General features: G+C 38.2%; 1 protein-coding gene across 2 annotated transcripts in view; it reads left to right on the plus strand.

Moving 5' to 3' along the window:
- Positions 1-730: 730 nt before the first annotated feature.
- Positions 731-19,684, plus strand: part of LOC132151992 (protein phosphatase 1 regulatory subunit 12C-like) — a 33,823-nt gene continuing 14,869 nt past the window's right edge. The window contains exons 1-6 of one of the 2 annotated variants that reach the window (XM_059560594.1): positions 731-879; positions 1,052-1,227; positions 1,794-1,953; positions 5,401-5,531; positions 8,273-8,391; positions 15,020-15,179. In XM_059560594.1, the coding sequence (XP_059416577.1) occupies positions 1,061-1,227; positions 1,794-1,953; positions 5,401-5,531; positions 8,273-8,391; positions 15,020-15,179 (737 nt within the window). In that variant the 5' untranslated portion in view covers positions 731-879; positions 1,052-1,060. Of the gene's footprint in view, positions 880-935; positions 1,228-1,793; positions 1,954-5,400; positions 5,532-8,272; positions 8,392-15,019; positions 15,180-19,684 lie in introns of those variants that run through there. The other variant, XM_059560593.1, reaches the window with a different exon arrangement.

Raw genomic sequence — 19,684 nt, forward strand, 5'->3', positions numbered from 1 at the left:
AGGCATTCAACAACCATAAGATGACCCTCTATACATTCACTTGCTAACTGATGCCCAATATAGTAACAAGTTAACTAGTAAACTAGTAAAAAGATAACTTGGGTAGTTCATAGTGTTTAGGATCCGTTCTGTTGTAACATAAAATTCAGAACTGAAAAATCATCCAGACTTCTTGACAAATTGGACAGTCTCAAGTCAAAAATTATCACAGGAGGCCAAGATACTTTACTGACTTTGCATCTTACCATCCTGCTTACATCTCCGCAGGGCAACACAATAAACCTGAAAGGCAAGACCAATAGTATATACATTTTCGTTAGTGTTCAAATATTTTTTCTGTAACTTGGAATGTGCTATTTACTATTGAGCTATGTGCATTTTTTATGTATTGTTAATCTATACTAGTGTTTCCTGTGCTGTTCACCATCCTGTATTCTCCTATTTAGGTCTATATTTGGAAAGGATCTTTTGATCTTTATGACTAGGGCAACAAATATGTTTATAGGCAATCTTACACAACTCATCTAATTTTCTGACTCATATTTAACTGCAGCATATTAATTGAAATGTAAAATATGTATGAAAAGGGAAGTGTTTAAACATGATATTTTGGTGGTACAGTAAAATTAAACTTTCATTTAAAACTAAACTACTTAAATCATAGAGCCCATCAGCCCAAGGAGCTGATACATCTCTTGGGGTGTATGGGTGTATACAACCCCCGGAAGCTGGTAAGGAGTTCTGCTGTGCCCTCTGCAGCCTGGAGGTGGAACTGCAACTTTGATCTCTGACCTGAAACCTTTTAAACGTCATGGCAATTACATAAAATCTTTATCTGGTTCTTGAACTTTACTGGTCGTCGAAATCTCCGATCGGCAGGTATTTTTTATTAAGGCAAAAAATAACGTTAATGACTGGTTGGATGTTTTTAGGAACTTCCTGTGAGTCTAATGAGGAAGTGTAAACGGCACGCATGGAGGGCGTGTCTCTCTGATATATGTTCCTGTAGCTTGTGATCATGGGGATTTCTCTTAAAAATATGTATCTTTAGTTCTGGATTATGGGGGATGCGGCTGTAGCGAAACGTCGGGAGCAGCTGACGCGTTGGTCGGGCTCCAGTACCGACAGAGAGCCGGCGGTGCCTCGGAGTCGCTGGAGAGGAGATACGATCACCGGAGCTCTTGATGGAGGCAGAAAAGACACCACTGAGCAGCAGAAAAAAAACAGGTTTGGAGATTAGTCACCACAACAATGACAACCAACACAAAGAGAGCGTTTTAGCATTCATTAATAATATAATTAATCGATGTAAACAAGCATTTCCGAATAAATATGTTTCTGTGTTTCTCAGCTTAACTCTTTAATGAAGATCTCCAGATTTAGTTAGCTATTTTGGGTGTCAAGGACCATCTGCTATGCATTGGATTACTATCCTGTTAGCATGTGATTACTGATTAGTTTTCATTCTTAATAAATTAGAGAACCACCACAAATGGGAAATATTGTTCCCAGAGCTGATGGCTGATGAAGCTGAAGATTGCAGTTAAGACCGTAGAAACCTGAATTACACAACATTTGTTGAGTAGGAATGTGATTTTATTCTAGTATACGTCAGTCCAGATTTTTAACCACTGGGCTGGTGCATCCAAAGCCTTTACTGTTTCCTCATTATATCTTGCTTCAGATGTATCAATTTTATTATGTAAGAGTCTGTAGTGACAGTGTTACTGTGTAGTTTTTGAGGTGTCTGATGCTAAATACCATTCCAGACAGCCTGTGTCTCCCTCTCTCAGTTGGCGAGTTAGATTCGAGAAGACTGCAGAGTTCCTAGCAGTGTGTGCTAGCGGTGACACCGAGGAGGCGAAGGAGATGCTGAGAGAAGCAAGAGTACTGAATGGAGAGGATGATATGGTTAACTGTGCCAACACAGATGGAATAACGGCTTTACACCAGGTTAGAATCTTACTGCATTTTTAAAACCATTTATCGTCTTGAATAAAGTGAACATCCACATGCAGGATACAGTGCTATTTCACTTATATGTTTTCAGGAACTTCACAGTCTCATGTATAATAAAACTTTATATATATATATATATATATATATATATACATATATATATATATATATACATATATATATATATATATATATACATATATAAATTTGCTCAGTGTATTGGTATTGTACTGGTTATTGGCTGTTTTTAGAGATTTATATTGAATAATGATTATTTAAATGGGCATACTAATTTCCCCTATTTTAACATAGACTTTGGATTTTTAAGATGTGTTTTCGGTGATCTGATCAAAAGAGGTTAGTCGAGACACATTATTTTTCAAGACTCCCTCCATCGCACCTCATAAAAAACAAAACAAAACGAAAGCACAACAACAGGTGATTGAAAATGTGGGCGGTGATTTTGATTATGATCTGTGTGTTTTGGTACAGCTCATAACAGATCCCATAGCAATAACAGTACCCTTCAAAGGTTTAGTTTATCTCATTTATTTCTAAAGGTTTTGGGCCAGTAAAATTTTAAGCAGCACAGCCATTTTCAACACTTAAAAAGACGAAAGGTTTCTTGAGTACCAAATCAGCATATTAGAATGGTTTCTTATTGATCATGTGACATAAGGCCTTGGAAAGTGGAGCTTTCACATTAAAAAAAATAAACTATTTTACAATATCATTGTTTTTGAGCAAATAAACATAAAAAAAACCATAAATATGAAAGTCCTTTTTTCAAAAACACTTAGATACATGTTAGATGAATGCAAATACAATGTGGTCAGTGTGTTTTTGACTACCTTGTGTGTGTTAGGGGTTTAACGACTTTTTTTTCAAGTCGAATAGTCACTGATGACGTCATTAATGAACAATTAATGCTCCTTTAACAGCTCATTTTCATCAATTCTTTTGCCTTTGGGTCGTTTTATTTCTCACAGATTTTTGCTCGTTTTAAATCAAATATAGATAAAGTAGCACAGTAAAGATTACATTTATATGAATGCATTAGTGAGCGCGATTGCGTGTGTGAATTAATTCTACATGGCAGTAGAACAGTTCTACTCTTTAGTAGAACTGACGCTGTGGAATTTATTTCTTAAGAAATATATGCTTGTACTTTTCAGTTTCTAAGCTATTTTATTGAGAAATCACAGAACAGTGTTGAACATACATTTCCGCGCTGAATGATTCTGTGTGCGCGCAATCTGCGTTCTCCCATTCAATTCCGAGCATCCAGTAATATAACCACACGTCTTGTGGAGCTTTCACAGTATACATTTATTTGTCATTTTAACTGTTTGGAAACAGAGCATAAATGTAGAAGTCCCTCAAAGATTTCTTATCCTGTTGTGCCATCTATAGGACCAGCGACTAGTCGACGTCAAGCTTAAAGCGACATAGTAGAGCATTTAAGTCGACTAGTCTATTAGTCTGTGCAACCCCTAGTGTGTGTCAGTCATTAAATTTTTTTCAATATCAGATAATTAGTTCATGTCTTGTAAGAAATACGGTGCAACCTTCCAAATATGAATTAATAAATATATTAATTAATATATTTTTTTTATTCTTCATATATTAATACAAAAATATAAAAGATTTTAATGTTAACTGTGAACTAATAATTGTGTGCACATACAGTACAAGTGTAGGGATATGTTATTACTAGGGGTGTAACGATACGCGTATTCGTATTGAACCGTTCGGTACGAGGCTTTCGGTTCAGTACGCGGTACGCATTATGGACCGAACGGTTCGTTGGACTAATTAATTATATTTGGAAAATAAAAAAAATCGTCAAATATAATTATATGCATTCAACCAGGTAGCCCAATAACCCAAACGACGTAACAGGCAACGCCCCTGACACCCCCGAAGAAGAAAAAAAAACACCAACTTATATGTTCATGTTAGGCTACTCAGTCAGGCGCTCGCTCACTCAGTAATACACGCTGAAGGCTCGTTGCAAAATGGCCAATGCGTTTAACAGACCAGAAATAGAAGATCCTCCAATAACCAACAGGTCTGGTGTTTGGGTGCACTTTGGATTCCCTGTAAGCTATAATGGTGATGGCAAGAGAGTGGTGGATAAAAAAAACAACGATATGTCACATCTAGGGTACACCAGCAGGAATACAAAAAAAAAAAAAAAAACACCAGCGGGAATACTTGAAACATGTCAACTCATTTACGCCGACATCACCTTAGTGTGTCAGTATCTGGAAAAAAAAAGACGAAAAAAGGAGAAACATACACGCAACAAACTATCCCAGCAGCATTTAGACAGACATTTCCAACGGATTCAAACAGGGCAAAAGACATCACCACGGCGATTGGCAGACTACATTTACGTTATAGCCGCGGATATGAGACCTTACTATTTACCATTCATTCTATCATCACCATTATAACTTACAGGGAATCCAAAGTGCACCCAAACACCAGACCTGTTGGTTATTGGAGGATCTTCTATTTCTGGTCTGTTAAACGCATTAGCCATTTTGCAACGAGCCTTCAGCGCGTACTGAGTGAGCGAGCGCCTTACTCTGTAGTGGAAAACGTAGGTTTTAAGAACATGCTTGATGTAATTGAGCCCCATTACAATATTCCTTCACGAGCCCATTTCAGACAGACCGTAATTCCTGCTTTGTTCCAAAAAACATAGCCCTATAGAGAACCAATTGAGTAAAAACACACTCAATATAAAGAGTTATAGAGTTCCATATAAAAAGTTACATCTTTGTATTTGTTCATAACTACTACAATAATATAACATTTTCATTTTTTTTTTTTATAAGGAGCTGTTTTTGTTTTATACAGTATGCTGCTAAGAAAACACCATAGAAGATGGGTAAAGAATAGTTCCATCATTGTTCAATGTAAAAAAAAAAAAAAAAAACATACTTTGTTAGTTTTAATAAATAATTTTTTTTTTAAAAATCAAGGAAATTTATCTGCCAATTTTTTCTTTTTTGCTGTATCTAAAACGTACCGAACCGTGACACCAGTGTATCATATCGAACCGAACCGTGAATTTTGTGAACCGTTACACCCCTAGTTATTACCTTTTAATTGGTAGTATTTATTTATTTTTACATGCCATTTTTAGAATATTTAAAGTTTTGTTGGAAAAAAAAGTGTAAAAGCTTTTCAAAGAGTACATTTCTGAGAACTTGGCACAACCTTGGTTTTAAAATTGTATAGTATATTTGTTTTATTTGTCATTGACAAATTCAAAATGATTTAAAATGTGTTTTTTAGTTTTTGGTGTTTTATTTTTAATTGTTTAGACAAATTAAATAATTGCCCATTTATTGGATATCAGTTATATCATACAAATAATTATAGTATTTCTGTAAAAATCTGATGGACTGTACATGCTGCTTCTCTCAGGCCTGTATCGATGGCAGTATGGAGTTGGTGGAATTTCTTCTGTCTCAGGGAGCCAGTGTTAACCAGGTGGACAGTGAGGGTTGGACTCCTCTTCATGTGGCTGCATCATGTGGAAACCTGGAGATAACCGAGTACGTTATGAGTGAATTTAATGAATACGTGTTTACATTAATGATTCTGTCTCAAAATGTTGTAATATGTTTATCATTTAGCTGGCTTTGAGATTTCTGACTGTTAAATGTGATTGCAATGTGTTCTGAGATTAATTCACAATATAGCACAGCCTTAAGTCTGTTATTACTATTGCTATGAATCAGGTAAATGTTACTATTTCATTGCACAGCATTCTGTGCTTCGTGAAACTTTGCACCTAATATTAAAATTTGTTGTAAATAAAGTAGTCACATTCACATTTTACATTCAATCTCCAAATTAATGTAACTTTAGCAAATCCTTTAATACAATTTATTCAGCCAGTTTTACAATATCTGCATTAATGACAGGATCAACCAAGTATCCAGACAGAGACCGCAGTGAATAGGTTTCCTAACCATTTCCTTTGAGGAGGAGGTTGCCGGGTGAGTGCGACCAGTAATAGAGCTTGTGTAGATGATCCTCCGACAGCTGCTCTCTCTGGAATGGTTTGTTCTTTGGGTCCAGGGAGAACTGCATGCAAATAGCATGAGGAAACACAACCTTCCACAGGAAGTTGAGAAAAAAACACAAAAGAAAACAGATGCTGCATTAAATGCCTTAATAATTTTTCACCGAAATGTAGTAATTTCGCAGTAAATTGATACAATTAAAGTCCACTGTGTTTCACAGTCAACTCGTGACTTTTGGCTAGGTTTAAAACAAGAAAAAGTGCACTTTTAGATAAGGCAATTAACATAATAGATGCACTTGTGGAGGCAGTTCTTTAAGACTCGCGGTATTGCTTGTAATAAAGATTTAAATGCAAAAGGCACAAAAGTCGACTGTTTCTGTCAGTGGTGAGTTTTAATTTGAAATGTTTGTGATAGCCTAACAAGAAAAGTAGACTAAATGTTGCGTTTAAATGTGTTGCTGCTTGCTTGAGCAACTTCATATACAAACCCTAGAAGTCAAATGCATGAAAAAGGTTTTTTTATTTTTTTTATAGCTATTTATTGAGTTTAAACCATTTAGTATAAAAACAGGTTTAAACAAATGTCTATGAAAGATTTTTACTGTACTGTGATGAGAATCACAACGCTGAAAAAGCATCTTCAATAACAACGTTTGATTTGAAATCAAAATAATGGATAAATGTTGTGTATGTGTTAAGCAGCCTCGGATCAGTATTGGACTGCAAACATTTTAGATGGATGTCAACAACTGCTTAAAAATAACTGCATTTACTATGTACAGATAAGTGCACATGTATTATGTTTATTGTTCTTTATACATTATATAACTTTATAATATGAAATGCAGTGTAACTGTTATACAGTTTAATTTATCTATACCATAGTCCAGTGTTTCCCACAGGCCTATATATGCAAAATAATTTTCTGCCAGCTGGACAGAGGTTTCCTCTGTAACGACTGTACCAAGCGGCACCCTTCCGGTCTCTCTCCTGAAACCAACATGGAATTGACTAAAACTGCAATTCATCGGGGGCTAGAGGCTGGCTCCAAAAGGGAGTCAGTCGCATAGACTCCCTATGTAAAAATTCCCAACTTCACAGCAGAAAAAAATGTTTAGAGCCTGGTACAAAAAGTGGTTTTGATCTATATAGCATAATTAAGGGGCGTGGCCACTTGAGTGAAAGGTGGATTGCTGCTGCTGTCACCACTGTCGATCTAGATGGGCTTGGTTTTAGCAACCAGCTTTGTCCATTTTCGACTATCCGGGAATGACGCGCTGCCAAGATGGTGACGGCCGACTCCGCCCACTTAACGCTCTTCAGAAAACCTACGGGTGACATCACAGACACTACGTCCATGTTTTTATACAGTCTATGGGCTGTACACAAAGCAGCACTCCGCTCACAAACTCTGCTTTATCAGACATTACATGCAAGATAAAATGAAATTGACTTCTAATTTTCTGAAGACCGTCGGTTTCCTTCAGAAATAGTGATATAAAAACACTCACTCTGAATATATGGGAAACACTGTAGTCTCATAATTGAAGTGTAAATACTGCAGATTACTGTCCAGTATTGTACTGTCAGCAATTTATTATAAAAATGTTTTCATAATTGTAACATCCATATTAGCATACATAATTATTCAGGTGCATGTCTGATAACTTGCGAAAACTTAACACTACAGCAGTAGTACTTCTTTGTCATCTTCTTGTCTGATGCACCACAACCTCACCCCTCCCCACCCCCAAACCATCTGAGTTTTTGTAGGTGGGAATTATTTTAATGATATTCTAATGGGCCACTTTGTGACATCACAAAACCCAGGAAAACAATGCTGTAGTCCAAACGAACCATCTGTTATAGTTCTTTAAAAGGGACTTTTTTATAAACTAAATATCTCCCTTTGGAGAGGACTTTAAGATTTGTAACTTTATAGATCTTTTTTATGCCCACACATACACACTGACTAAAATTCAAAAAATGAAAAAACATAATAGGACCCCTTTAAAGATTGAAATGACTATAAATGTTGGATTGCCAGTGCCAACAGAAAAATGACAAGTTCATAAGTTGCTTACACTGTGACAATTTTGAAATGTGTTTTTGTTTGTGGACAGAGTTGTGTGATTAGAGGGGTTTAAAACATTACAAATTATTAAGTGCTAGAAATACTTGCACTGCTGAAAAGATATGGTGAAAGATATGGACCCATTTGGCATGTATTTTACTGTGCTTATTTACTGGTACTGTCACTTTCAGATTTCTGCTCAGGCATGGTGCATCCCTGTGCGCGGTGAACTGTGATGGTGATGTGCCAATGGACATTGCAGAGGATGAGGTCATAGAGACACTGCTGCAAGAACACTCATTGACACAAGGTTAGTCAACAGAACATCTGAAATGTCACATCATAAATACACTTATGTGGAAGTCAATTAAATTTAGAGGTATCAGAAAATAAAGCCTGCCATTACCCATAAAAATAACCCAACCCAAGTTGGTTTGTGTACAGGTGCGTGCAGGACACAATGCAGTAAATGTAAAATAAATGTCCACATACTGATGTTGTTTAACAACTTGCAAGTCAAAACTTCAGCCCCGATGAAGACTTCAGCATTTTTGGATTAATAACATTAAGGCTCAGTTCACCCAAAACTGAAAACTCTTGTCATGATATATTCACTCTTATGCCCTTCCAAAATGGTATGACTTTGTACATACATTGGAAGTCAATGAAAACCAAAATTATTATTCAGAATATCTTATTACAGATGAAGATTAAGAACAACATGAAGGGAAGTAATCTATGACAGAATTTTCAGTTTTGGTTATACTATCCCTTTAGGGTGCGGACTCGAAGCAGTTTTACTTTTTAATTAAAGTCACACGAAGTAAACTAAACTGCAAGGCATTTTTACAAAGTGTAATGCATAACTTTTTACAGTTCATATTTACCTTTTTATATTCATTTAGAAAATATTTCCATAGAAGTATTTTTATTCTAGTTCAGACAGGAACCACTTTGGCAAGTTTACTTGAGTTTATTGAACACAATTTATCTTTGGCAGTATGGTTCCTTATGGGGGTTCTTGCTCCCAGAATAATTGAAAATACAAGAGCTTTAACATTAACCCCCAAAACATAATGAGCGGTATTACTGCCTGAAGAAGAACCCCCCCAAAACCAACCTTGTTCCAATCCTGCAAAGAAAAAAGACAGTGTTATTGAGATATCCTTAAAGTAGCCTACTGGCTAGCGAAGGGGTATTCTCCCTTCTAATGAGGCAGAAAATAGCGGGCCTCTCTATAATTAAGGTAGCTGGTAATAGCAGCGAAGGGTATTTTCTCCAGCGGGAGAAGCGCAAACGAGCAGCATTTCCCTGAGCTTGGTATGAGAGGTGGGAGAGGAGCGTTTCCTTGTTTCCTTCCTGCAAAAGAGAAAGATAATGTTACAGATTTGTCCTTAATGCAGCCTATGGTAGGAGAGGGGTATTCTCCCCTCTAAAACGCGAGGGAGAGAATAGCAAGTCCCCTCTTATTTTAAGTTAGCAGGGGTGTTCATCCTCTGCTGAAGGATGAACAGCAGTCCCCTGCAGCCATGGCAGCAAAGGGTGTTCTCTCCAGCTGGAGAGAACAGCAGTCCCTTTCTTCTGAGGGGGAGTTCGTCCCTCGCTTGAGGGATAACAGCGGCCCCCTCAGGTATCACGGCAAGAGGTGATCTCCCAGCGGGAGAAAACAGCAGCCCCCATTTTTTTTCCTTTTTTTCCCACCTCATCTCCTTATTCTCCTTCTCCATTTAAGTTTTTTGTTTTTTGTTTTATTTCTTTTTTTTTATACACAGCAGCGAAGGTTTTCTCTCCAGCTGGAGAAAACAGCAGTTCCTTCCTCGTTCTTCTCATCCTCCATCTCCTTCTCCATTTCCTTCTTCTCATCCTTCTCCTCATCCTTCTTATCCTCCTCCTCATTCTTCTCATTCTCCATCTCCATATCCTTCTCGGCCTCTTCCTCATTCTTCTCATCCTCCTCCTCATTCGTCATCTCCTTCTCTATTTCCTTCTCATCCTCTTCCTCATTCTTCTCATCCTCCTCCTCATTCTCCATTTCCTCCTTCTCATCCTCCTCATTCTCCATTGCCTTCTCATACTCCTCTTCATTCTTCATCTCCTTTATTTCCTTCTCATCCTCCTCCTCATTCTTCTCATCCTTTCCCTCTTTTCCTTGCGGCCAGTGTTGTGTTTTATTTATTATTAAATGTACACAGTACGAAATATCCTCTGGTTATAACCAACGCTTCTATATTTAGCTGTAGATCATGCTGTAGACCATTACTCTGCTTCAGAAGCCTGTCCAAAATCGGTTCATGAGGAGAAACAGACATGTCAGCGGGACACTCTGCTCCTGTTAATGGCACTCACGCGGTGCTCGCATACTTCTAACTATGAAGTAAATAAAATGCAGATTTGACAAATACGCAGGCATTTCAGAACATTTAGTGAGCACAGATACTCTACACTGCTTAATACGGTGCCATATATTTCAAGAATAAAGTTCACATGATCATATGCTTTTTTTAAATGCTACTACAGAGGGGTATATACGCTTTGATCAGTGTAGGATGATGGATGTAGGACTCAATACAACAGCTGAGTACATTAAAAGCTTTTACTGTTCTAAAACGCAGATTTGTGGACATTATTGGAACTGAAATGTTAGATAAACCCCGAAACACGCGTGATCGTTGTCATGTGGTGAATCTGGCCAATCGTTACAGCTGTGTCATCATCAGCGCTCCAGCAGTCACTCTGGAGAAACTGCAGGCTGAATCAGACGGCTGCTCTATAAACACTCTCACGATACTTGATGCCACACGTGATGGTCATGTGCGTCGGCGCAGTCTCAGTCGGACAATATTCTACCCGGTATGCACTGCTTCAGTCAGATTGCGATCGGTTTGCACAGTGCTGGTGAGTCGAACACATCTGATGCTCAGCGAGTCAGCTGCCTAAGATCGGATGCAGCCAGTACTTCTCATTAGTGATTCCCGATGTTTTCAGAGGATGGTTAGTCCTTGTCGCCCTCTGTTGTTCAGAGAAAGGTACACCAGGGTTCTTACGCCCTTGAGTAAATCCAAGCACTTCCAAATAAATTTTTTTTTCTCCAGCGCTTAAGACTGGATAAATGTCCTTTTTTTCACCCTTACTTGTAAAACGTTTGGATTTTAAGGCGCATTAGCAATTTCATTGTTCTAGACAAATCATCAAATTGCCAACAGGCGGCGCATTTGGACTGGTACAACGGTTTGAATGAATATCCTTACAAATAATGATGTCCTTAGATTTTGTCACAATAACGATTAATGTTTGTGGGAGAATGACACATCATGTTCATACATCCTTCGATATGTGATTTTGATAGCATAACAGATGGTTAATCCATTCAATATTTAATTTACAGATCGTGCAACATATCCCTGATTGATGACTGACGATTCCACTGCATTTTGCGAACTATGCCACAAATTAATTCTTGTTTACATTGTTCCGCTGTTGTGATGACAATGTTCGAGAGAGTCTGGTCCAGTGACGCATGATCGGACACGACTGTAGGATTCAACACCATGTGTGATTAATTATAATGCCAATAATACCTACCCTGATGCTGGGGAACCTTGCATAAGATTGTATGCATTGCGGTCTTAGGATGTAGTTTAACGGAGCAGGATTTTTTTTATTATTTTTAAAGCTCAAGCGCATGCTCTCCTGTGGAAAATAAACCAAGCTTTTTCTTATCGGAGGGCTCGCGTTAATAGAGCCCTCCACAGCCACAAGCGCAGACTCGAGCGGAGCTGCTTATAAAATGAACCATGCCCATTCAGTAAGAAGCAAATATTAACCCAAATGCACGCATTTCCAGGCACTTATTTAAATCCAAGCACTTATTTAATTAATCCTGAAAACACTGCATTATTTCCCAGCATTTCGAGGATTTGAACACCCGTACTATGACCCTGTACGATGGCGAATGTGACCCGTATGAAGCCTTGACCGTTTGATCAGGTGTGCGCTCAGTCAGCGGAGGCTCGCAGTGGAGCCAGCAAAAGCATGAACCCCTCCTAAGCAAAGGCAGGACTAGCACATGATGCTGGACAATATATAAACCTCACAAGCAAGCAGTCCCATATCTTGATAGCTTTAAGCAAAGACCATCTTAGTGTGTGGAGTGGGACGGGATCGCCTACAGAAATAGGAGTAGCGAAGTTGTGCTCTTTTAAACAGCGTGCTCCTGTAAAGCAGTACTTTTTTTTTTTTTCTCCTCATGCCATAGGGTCAGACTCTAATTTAGGCAACAGCATAAGCCCTTGTCGGATACGTTTTAGCATTGATACGAGCAAAATTATGATCTGTACATTTAGTATTAAGCACTTGATTAATACACTAGTTTGAGCAACAGCAGATCACTGATTAAACCCAATGTGTTGGAGTAGTCAGATAAGTTGATGAAAGCATCTCCAATAGATGAGCCTGAAATATCGACAGACTTGACCACAGATTAACGAGGCTCGTGGGTATATTTAACTGTGTTACCGGTGTGGTAATATGATAGCATGCCTCGCAAAGTAACTGAACAGTAGCTTTTACAATAAGCAACGTCTGAAGAATGTTCACCAAAATAGCACTAGGCAATAAAAAATGAAATAACTTGCTTAGCTTCGTGAAGACGTCTAGAGATGAATTAAAGTTGAAATTGCCAGTTGTTCGTGGATGCTTTGATTTTGTTGAATATATAGCTTCTTCCAGCGGTGAGCAGATCTCATGGAAAGTTGTGATTCGGCATTGAATCACTTGCCGTAAGACCTAAATGCAACGCAGGCAGAACCGAGAAAACAACAAAGCTATTCGCTGAAATGGTGGTGAAAGATTTGCTGCCCATTAGTTTCAGGGACAGAGAAGGTTTAAAGTTTTCCTTAACTGTGGTGGAAGGTAAATGAGAATCGGTTTACAAAGCTAAGCATACTTGTCCAGTGGTACCTGGCTGTTCCTGCAACATCTGTTCCAGCGGAGCGAATTTATTCCACTAACGGTGAACAGGCTGCGCGCTCGTAGACCGACTTATCTTTTTGAATAGACATTTGAATGTTTCACCGGTCGTGGTAAATATAATATCTTGTTTTTTTAATAATATTATTATTTTAGTTTTGAGTTTTAGCCATAGTTAAAATATCTAGGCTATTTGGTCTCTGTTTTATGCTTTATAATAGTTGTTTGGTTAAACTTTGGTGAACTTTTTTCTTTATCTTTTAAAAACTACGTTTAACCGCTGGATCAAAATATGCTGCTAAAGTTTTACTGGAAGACAATGTTTTGTAAAAAAAAACAATTCAGTTAAATAAAGTAGCAAAAAAAGAAAAAGTATCTTTGTGTGTTAATTTTTAAATCACAGACAAATAATGAAATGGTCTTTATAAAATAAAAATGCATTGGATATATTTGTAGCCTAATTAAATTAAACATATTGGTAGAGATGACGAAAATCAAAATTATTTGTTGTGTGTTTTTATCTTAAATATATTTTACATTTTATTCAATTATTTAGCAATAATCAGTGATTTCCATGCTGTTAAATAATATTTAAATAATACTTTGGTTGATCAGAAAGTGCAAATTGAATACAAAATATTAATTAAATATTAGAATACATAAAAAAAATAACCATAGTGACACTAATGTGAATTTATTGTACTTTCGTGTTTGTAAAGCGCAATCCGAGTTACACTTTCGGTCAATGTCACATCTGCATCTGTGAATTTGTTTCAGATAAAAGTTGCAAGAGCTAGTCTACGTCTTATAAATTAACATGAACAATTATGCTGAAATCGCTGCATATAAGCGATTCGTTTCATGCTCATATAAGCAATGCCCGATAATTATATTGCTCTTAAATGTTTTATTTTTCTATTATTATTGTTATTATTTTATTACTGATGTAATAATAAAGCAGCCAAGCTTTTTTCCGTCATATTTGCAGGTGGTTTATGGAAAATAAAACTTAATTTAAAAATAAAACTTAATTACAACTATTACACTTAATAACGTAGATGAAAATATAACACACATCTGCCATACATTTATAATGAGAACTTTATAGGAATCTATAGTGAAATCCGTCCTTGTCCATCTTTCAGCGCGCTGTCATGAAAACGCATCAGAGGGAGCTCGCGCGCACGCTCTCTCTCTCTCTCTCTGTCTAACGCATAACTTAGCATCCTATTGTGCTTATACAAGTTGTAATGTTACGTCTGATATGTATCTCAGTTATCTGATTTATCATAGGATGTGTCATAGAATTAGCTTCCGTTTATTGGTATACTCTTCACCTCAGGCAGATATTTCTTGCTCCTTTATTAATAACATTGCTTGATCATAATCATAATCTAACCTGTCCTAATCATGTGTTCATGTTTTCATAGACAGATTTCATGTCAGATTTTTATTTTTATTTTTTTTATTTTTTCATTTTCATAACAATCTTCAGATTTTTTCATTATATACATTATGGCCTTGCCCCGCCCCCCGCACAAGCCCCATCCCCGATTAATCGTTTTTGAAACCTATCGATGATCGAAATGAGAAATTTCCCAAAATGCCCATCCTTAGTATTAGGACACTATGACGATGAATCGCGTGCGAAGTATCTATATCAAGAGCTCACTCATATCAATTCTGTCCTTTGCTTGACAAACAACAATTCACTTAAGTTCATGACTGAAATCAGGTGAGATACTCTGTGGGAATCTTGGGAATCAGCTGTTCACAGCCTTGCCTCCGTGGCCTGACTGAACTAACGCTCCGCTCGATAAATACACAGAAGAGTACATTTACATTGAATTCACTTATACAGTGACCTTGTTAGATAAATAGTAGATAATTCTCATGGAATCTTGAATATTTTATTGTTTTATGCAGAAATGTATGAGACCTTATAATTAGTGTTTCTAATCTCTCAACAGACATGGATGTGGAGGCAGCTAAGCGAGCAGAAGAGGAGTGGATCATGCGTGATGCCCGCCACTGGCTCACAAACGGGCTACCTGCTAATGTGTGCCACCCCCGGACTGGCGCTACTCCCTTACATGTAGCAGCAGCTAAAGGATATCTGGAGGCCATTAAGTAAGTGTAAATGCAAAAAGAGAAATGTTTCCTCATGAGTTTCCTCTTGGCATTGTAAAAGTTTTACTTGTGTTATAACATGGTTTAAAGCAAATAAATTTTTTGTAATAGTTATATTCTTAGCGGACAGTTTTACCCCAGACTGCTGGTTAGGGTAACTTAAGCCTAGTTCACACGGGACGATTTAAAAATTGTCGGCCGATTTTCCAAACCTGAGAGACCCCACACACGGCGATAAAAAATCACAGGTCTAACAGTTTTGGTCGTACAGTGTGTGGTGTGCAGCCACACGGGAAAATCAACACCTCACACACGAACCGATTTCACTCCCGAGCATTCCCTGGTCAGACGGGAAATCTCGCAAAATCCCTCGCAATCAAACGTGACTTCAGAGTAAACAATCATGGCGGACGAAGAGGATGCAGTGGCCATAGTTTGTGCTTTGTTTGTAACCGAAAAAAAACATAAGAAAACAAGAAAAGGCGATGGTCAAAGAAGTGGAGACAAAGTCCTCCATCTCCGACGTCCACCGGACTTTCTGGTGCGCCATGACGCCCGCTGTTTTGATTTTGTTTCCCGGTACTTCCTCACCGCCTCGTCACCTTGCTTTCTGATTGGCTACACGCCACAGTCCACAGGCTGCGTGATCGTTTGTCCTCGGGGGACACCACACACGAGAAGATATCGGGCCAAATAAATCCAACATGTTGGATATCCCCGATTTGAGATCGGAGCGGTCCCGACGTCCTTCCGAGCAGAGGAGAGCAGTCTTAACACACCACACACGGCAGGAATATCTGATCAGATTATTTTACGATAATCGGAGCATTCTTAAGATTGTCGGAAGGTGTCAATCAGGGCTAAAATCGGCCTAATTATCCTGCCGTGTGAACCAGGCTTTACCCTACTGCTGGTACCTCAGACCATTGCATCATATTTGGCCAGGTTAACACCCCATGCTCGTGCAGAATGTTCCGCAATGCCATTGGGCAGTTCTGCCATTTGGCAGTGGAGGTCTGTGGCGATGTTCTTCCAGCGCAGTTTCCATCACATGAGCTGTTTAGAGCAGAAGTCACATCATCTTCCTCTAAAATGCATAATATCTCAAAACTTGACTGAAGGAAAAAACAAATAATTGTTCAGTGTTTAGAGATTGTTGTAGTCATTGTGAGTGTTAATGAGTGTGCTGCCTCACCTCCCCTAAATTGGCAGCTGCTTTTTAAAGAGTCATGAACCCACACCTTGCCTGTTTATCACTGGTCTCTCTAGATTAAACTTCCCAAGATATGGGTGTGGAAAGCTGTGGAAATGAGGGTAGAGAATGGGAAGAGGTGAGGAGAGAGCATGGGTAGAGTTTTGATAATCCTTCTTTTTTTAAGGAATGTTGGTCTGTGTGTTTATGGTTACACTTGTCTGTGTGTGAAGATGTTACGCCCAGCACAAATCTGGGAATGAATGTTCCAAAGTGAGGTAAACTTCAACAGATTTCCCCTGCTCAGGGAGTAGGGAGCAATGAACACTGTGTAGAGACCATGTCAGTCAGAACACAGTTCATGCACAGAGCTAATTTCTAACAAGCTGATTATCTGAATCAGGTATGTTAACAAAGAGAGACATGCAAAATATGCAGAGCTGGGGGGTGCAAGGACTGGAATTGAGAACAGCTGTCATAGTCTGTTACTAATGGTACTGGCAACTCACGATTGAGCGGGTGAACTGATGCGAATGTGGTCTAGTTAAGGTTTTAGGGGAGGGGCCATGGCTCTGGGCTCCAGTGCGTCATTGAACCCCTTTTTAGTCCCACCTAAAAAAAATCCTGAACACAGAATTGGTGAAAAATTGTTTAATGGTCTAACTCTAGACTCAGTACTACACAGTTCACAGTTTTTGTAATGTGTTTCAGCAACACATTTGGAACATTTATAATGCATTCAGAAACAATTCTCAGAATTGACTTTACAGGGACTTTAAAACTTCTGCAGCTAGACTGTATATGACTGCCCGACCAGAGCTGATGTATTCTATTCAAAACTATGAGCTTGCGGTTTTTCCATTTTAACCTTATGTAAACTCTATTTCTGTAAAATGGCATTAGAATAATCATGGCAGAAATAATTGTTAAATCATTATGTATGTGGATTAGCCCCATAAAACCTATGTGTTTTTATTTGGGAGGTCATTCGTTTTTTGTGGATATATTCATAACGTTACATTCATTATATTCAGTTAAATCATTCATTTTACCATGGTGAATAAGCTGAGGTTGCTTCACGACCAATTTGAAAGTTCTGTGCGACTGCCACTAGGGGGAGAAATGCGACAATCGTAATCGTCCAAATGACGGAGACAGTGGAAAGGCGGCTTGGATAAGTTTAGCAAAGATTAACCTTCACTCGCCGGACACTCTGACTGTGCGCTTCAAAGTACTATTTTTCAATTCATCAATGGATGCACAGTGTACCTGTATTTGTATCTCATCAGTATTATTGTTAGTATTTTCTTTTCACTTTTTTTTTTAACAGAAACATTGATTGGCCAACACCAACTTAAGTAATAGAATATAAAAGAGAAAAAAAAAATAAAGACTAACATCATCTTAAAAATATGGGTTTTTAACTATTTCTTAACCCTCTCAGGCTCAAAATAAGTTTTAGTAACTTTAGTAACCTTTAGTAAAGTTTTTAGTACTCCAGATACATAAAATATGTATCTGGAGTAATAAGGTTTTTAGTTTTTAACCGTTGCAAATCAGCAACGCCTGCCTTGAGAGGGTTAAAACTACCTGATGTGGGTCAATTCCTAACAGATAAAAGAAGTGCATTCCACAACCTAACGGCTGCTACAGAGAAGGCTGTTTCAGCCATATTTTTTAATCTGCAAGAAGGTTGTTTAAGGAGGAGAGAGTTTGCATAAGGAGAGATAGAGGAGGCATGTATGGAGTAACTAAATCACATATGTATGAAAGTATGAAGGAGCAGTTCCTTGTACAGCTTTGAATGTTAACGTTAGGGGTGTGCACGGATAGTCGAACATTCAAATATTCGTTCTACTCTAATTATTCGATAAATAAAAATATTCAAATTTGGCAAAAAAAAAAAAAAAAAAAAAGGTTCACAATAAAACCTAATTTGATTCTCCACGGCATATTTGAAGATGTATGCAAGCAAAAAATTATTAATGAATAAATAAGGGGTTGTTCACATATCGTGGCTAAAAATACTTTCTCCTTCTTTCCAAAGCGCTCGGGCAGAAGCGCTGAGTCTGCCGTTGCTAAGCAACAATGACGCGCTCTCTCCATGAAGACTCGGAAATTTCAGCAAAGGATAAATGGATTTGCAGCTCAAAAAAATCGCTTTCAGTAGCTCTGCTACTAAATTTATTTCAAAATGGCAATCCATATACAGCTATGATCAGCTGTTCCTTCATCTTGGCTGAGCTTTCAACGTTGTTACATGAAAGGATGAAGCTGAATGTTTACTTCTTGTCACATGACCTGCGGTGCGCTTGCGGCATTCTGAAAAGTTGAGATGTTTTTAACTCGATGCGGTGCAGACTCGCCTGGAAAAACGGGCGCGTCGCACCGCGTGCGCATTGCGACCGCTTATTGCGCATCGCTTCTATTATGAGCGTGCATACCGCGCGCCTACATTGGAAATAATAAACTTGAGTGCGCAAAAGACACGATATGTGAACAGCCCCTAAGAACTGCGGTCTTCTACAGTACTTCAAATTTGCCGTGGAGAATCATGGAAAGTGACCGAATTGAAGAACATTGTTGCGGCATCTCTCAAGCAACGAATAAACACCGCTAACTTGGAGAATGCAGTGAAAAATCCTCTTCTCGCGTCTGCCCTAGACCCTCGGCACAAACATCTCAGGTTTCTTGATGAAAACATGAGAGCAGTAAGAAAAAAAAAAACTTTTTTTGTACATTATCAGAACATTTTCCTTGATGCGAGTGGTGCGGATGCAGCTGGCCTCACCAACGATGAAGAGGATGCAATGCCCACTCGTTGGAAAAGGCTGAGTCAGTTCTTCAGCGATGATTACAGAGAGTCCAGCAGAGATGAGTGGGAACAGTTCTTGCTGGAGCCATGTATTCCTCCAGATGAGGATCCCATTCAGTGGTGATACGAAAACACGAAGCGCTTCACAAAACGTATTCGCTTAGCACACCGTTATTTGTGAGTCCCGCCAACGTCTGTGCTGTCAAGCTTATTGTGTGTAAGCTTGTTCAAAATGACGGAAACAATAAATGTTGCTGAAAAATAACGTCTGTCTCATTAAACTTAATTTAAATAAACGAATATTTGAATATTCTTTTTTTGTGAGCTCAAATATTCGAATGTGATATTTGCGGAAAACGCCAATCCCTAGTTAACGTAAGAATTTTAAAGTCAATGTAGGTTTCTAAGCATGCCAGAGATGTGCTGACAAGAGAATGAATAAGGATATGTGCCGCTGGGTTAAGTATATATTGCAGGTGCTTAATAGATTTTGCAGGT

This window comes from Carassius carassius, chromosome 10, assembly GCF_963082965.1.
Source record: "Carassius carassius chromosome 10, fCarCar2.1, whole genome shotgun sequence".
In the NCBI taxonomy this organism is placed as follows: Eukaryota; Metazoa; Chordata; class Actinopteri; order Cypriniformes; family Cyprinidae; genus Carassius; species Carassius carassius.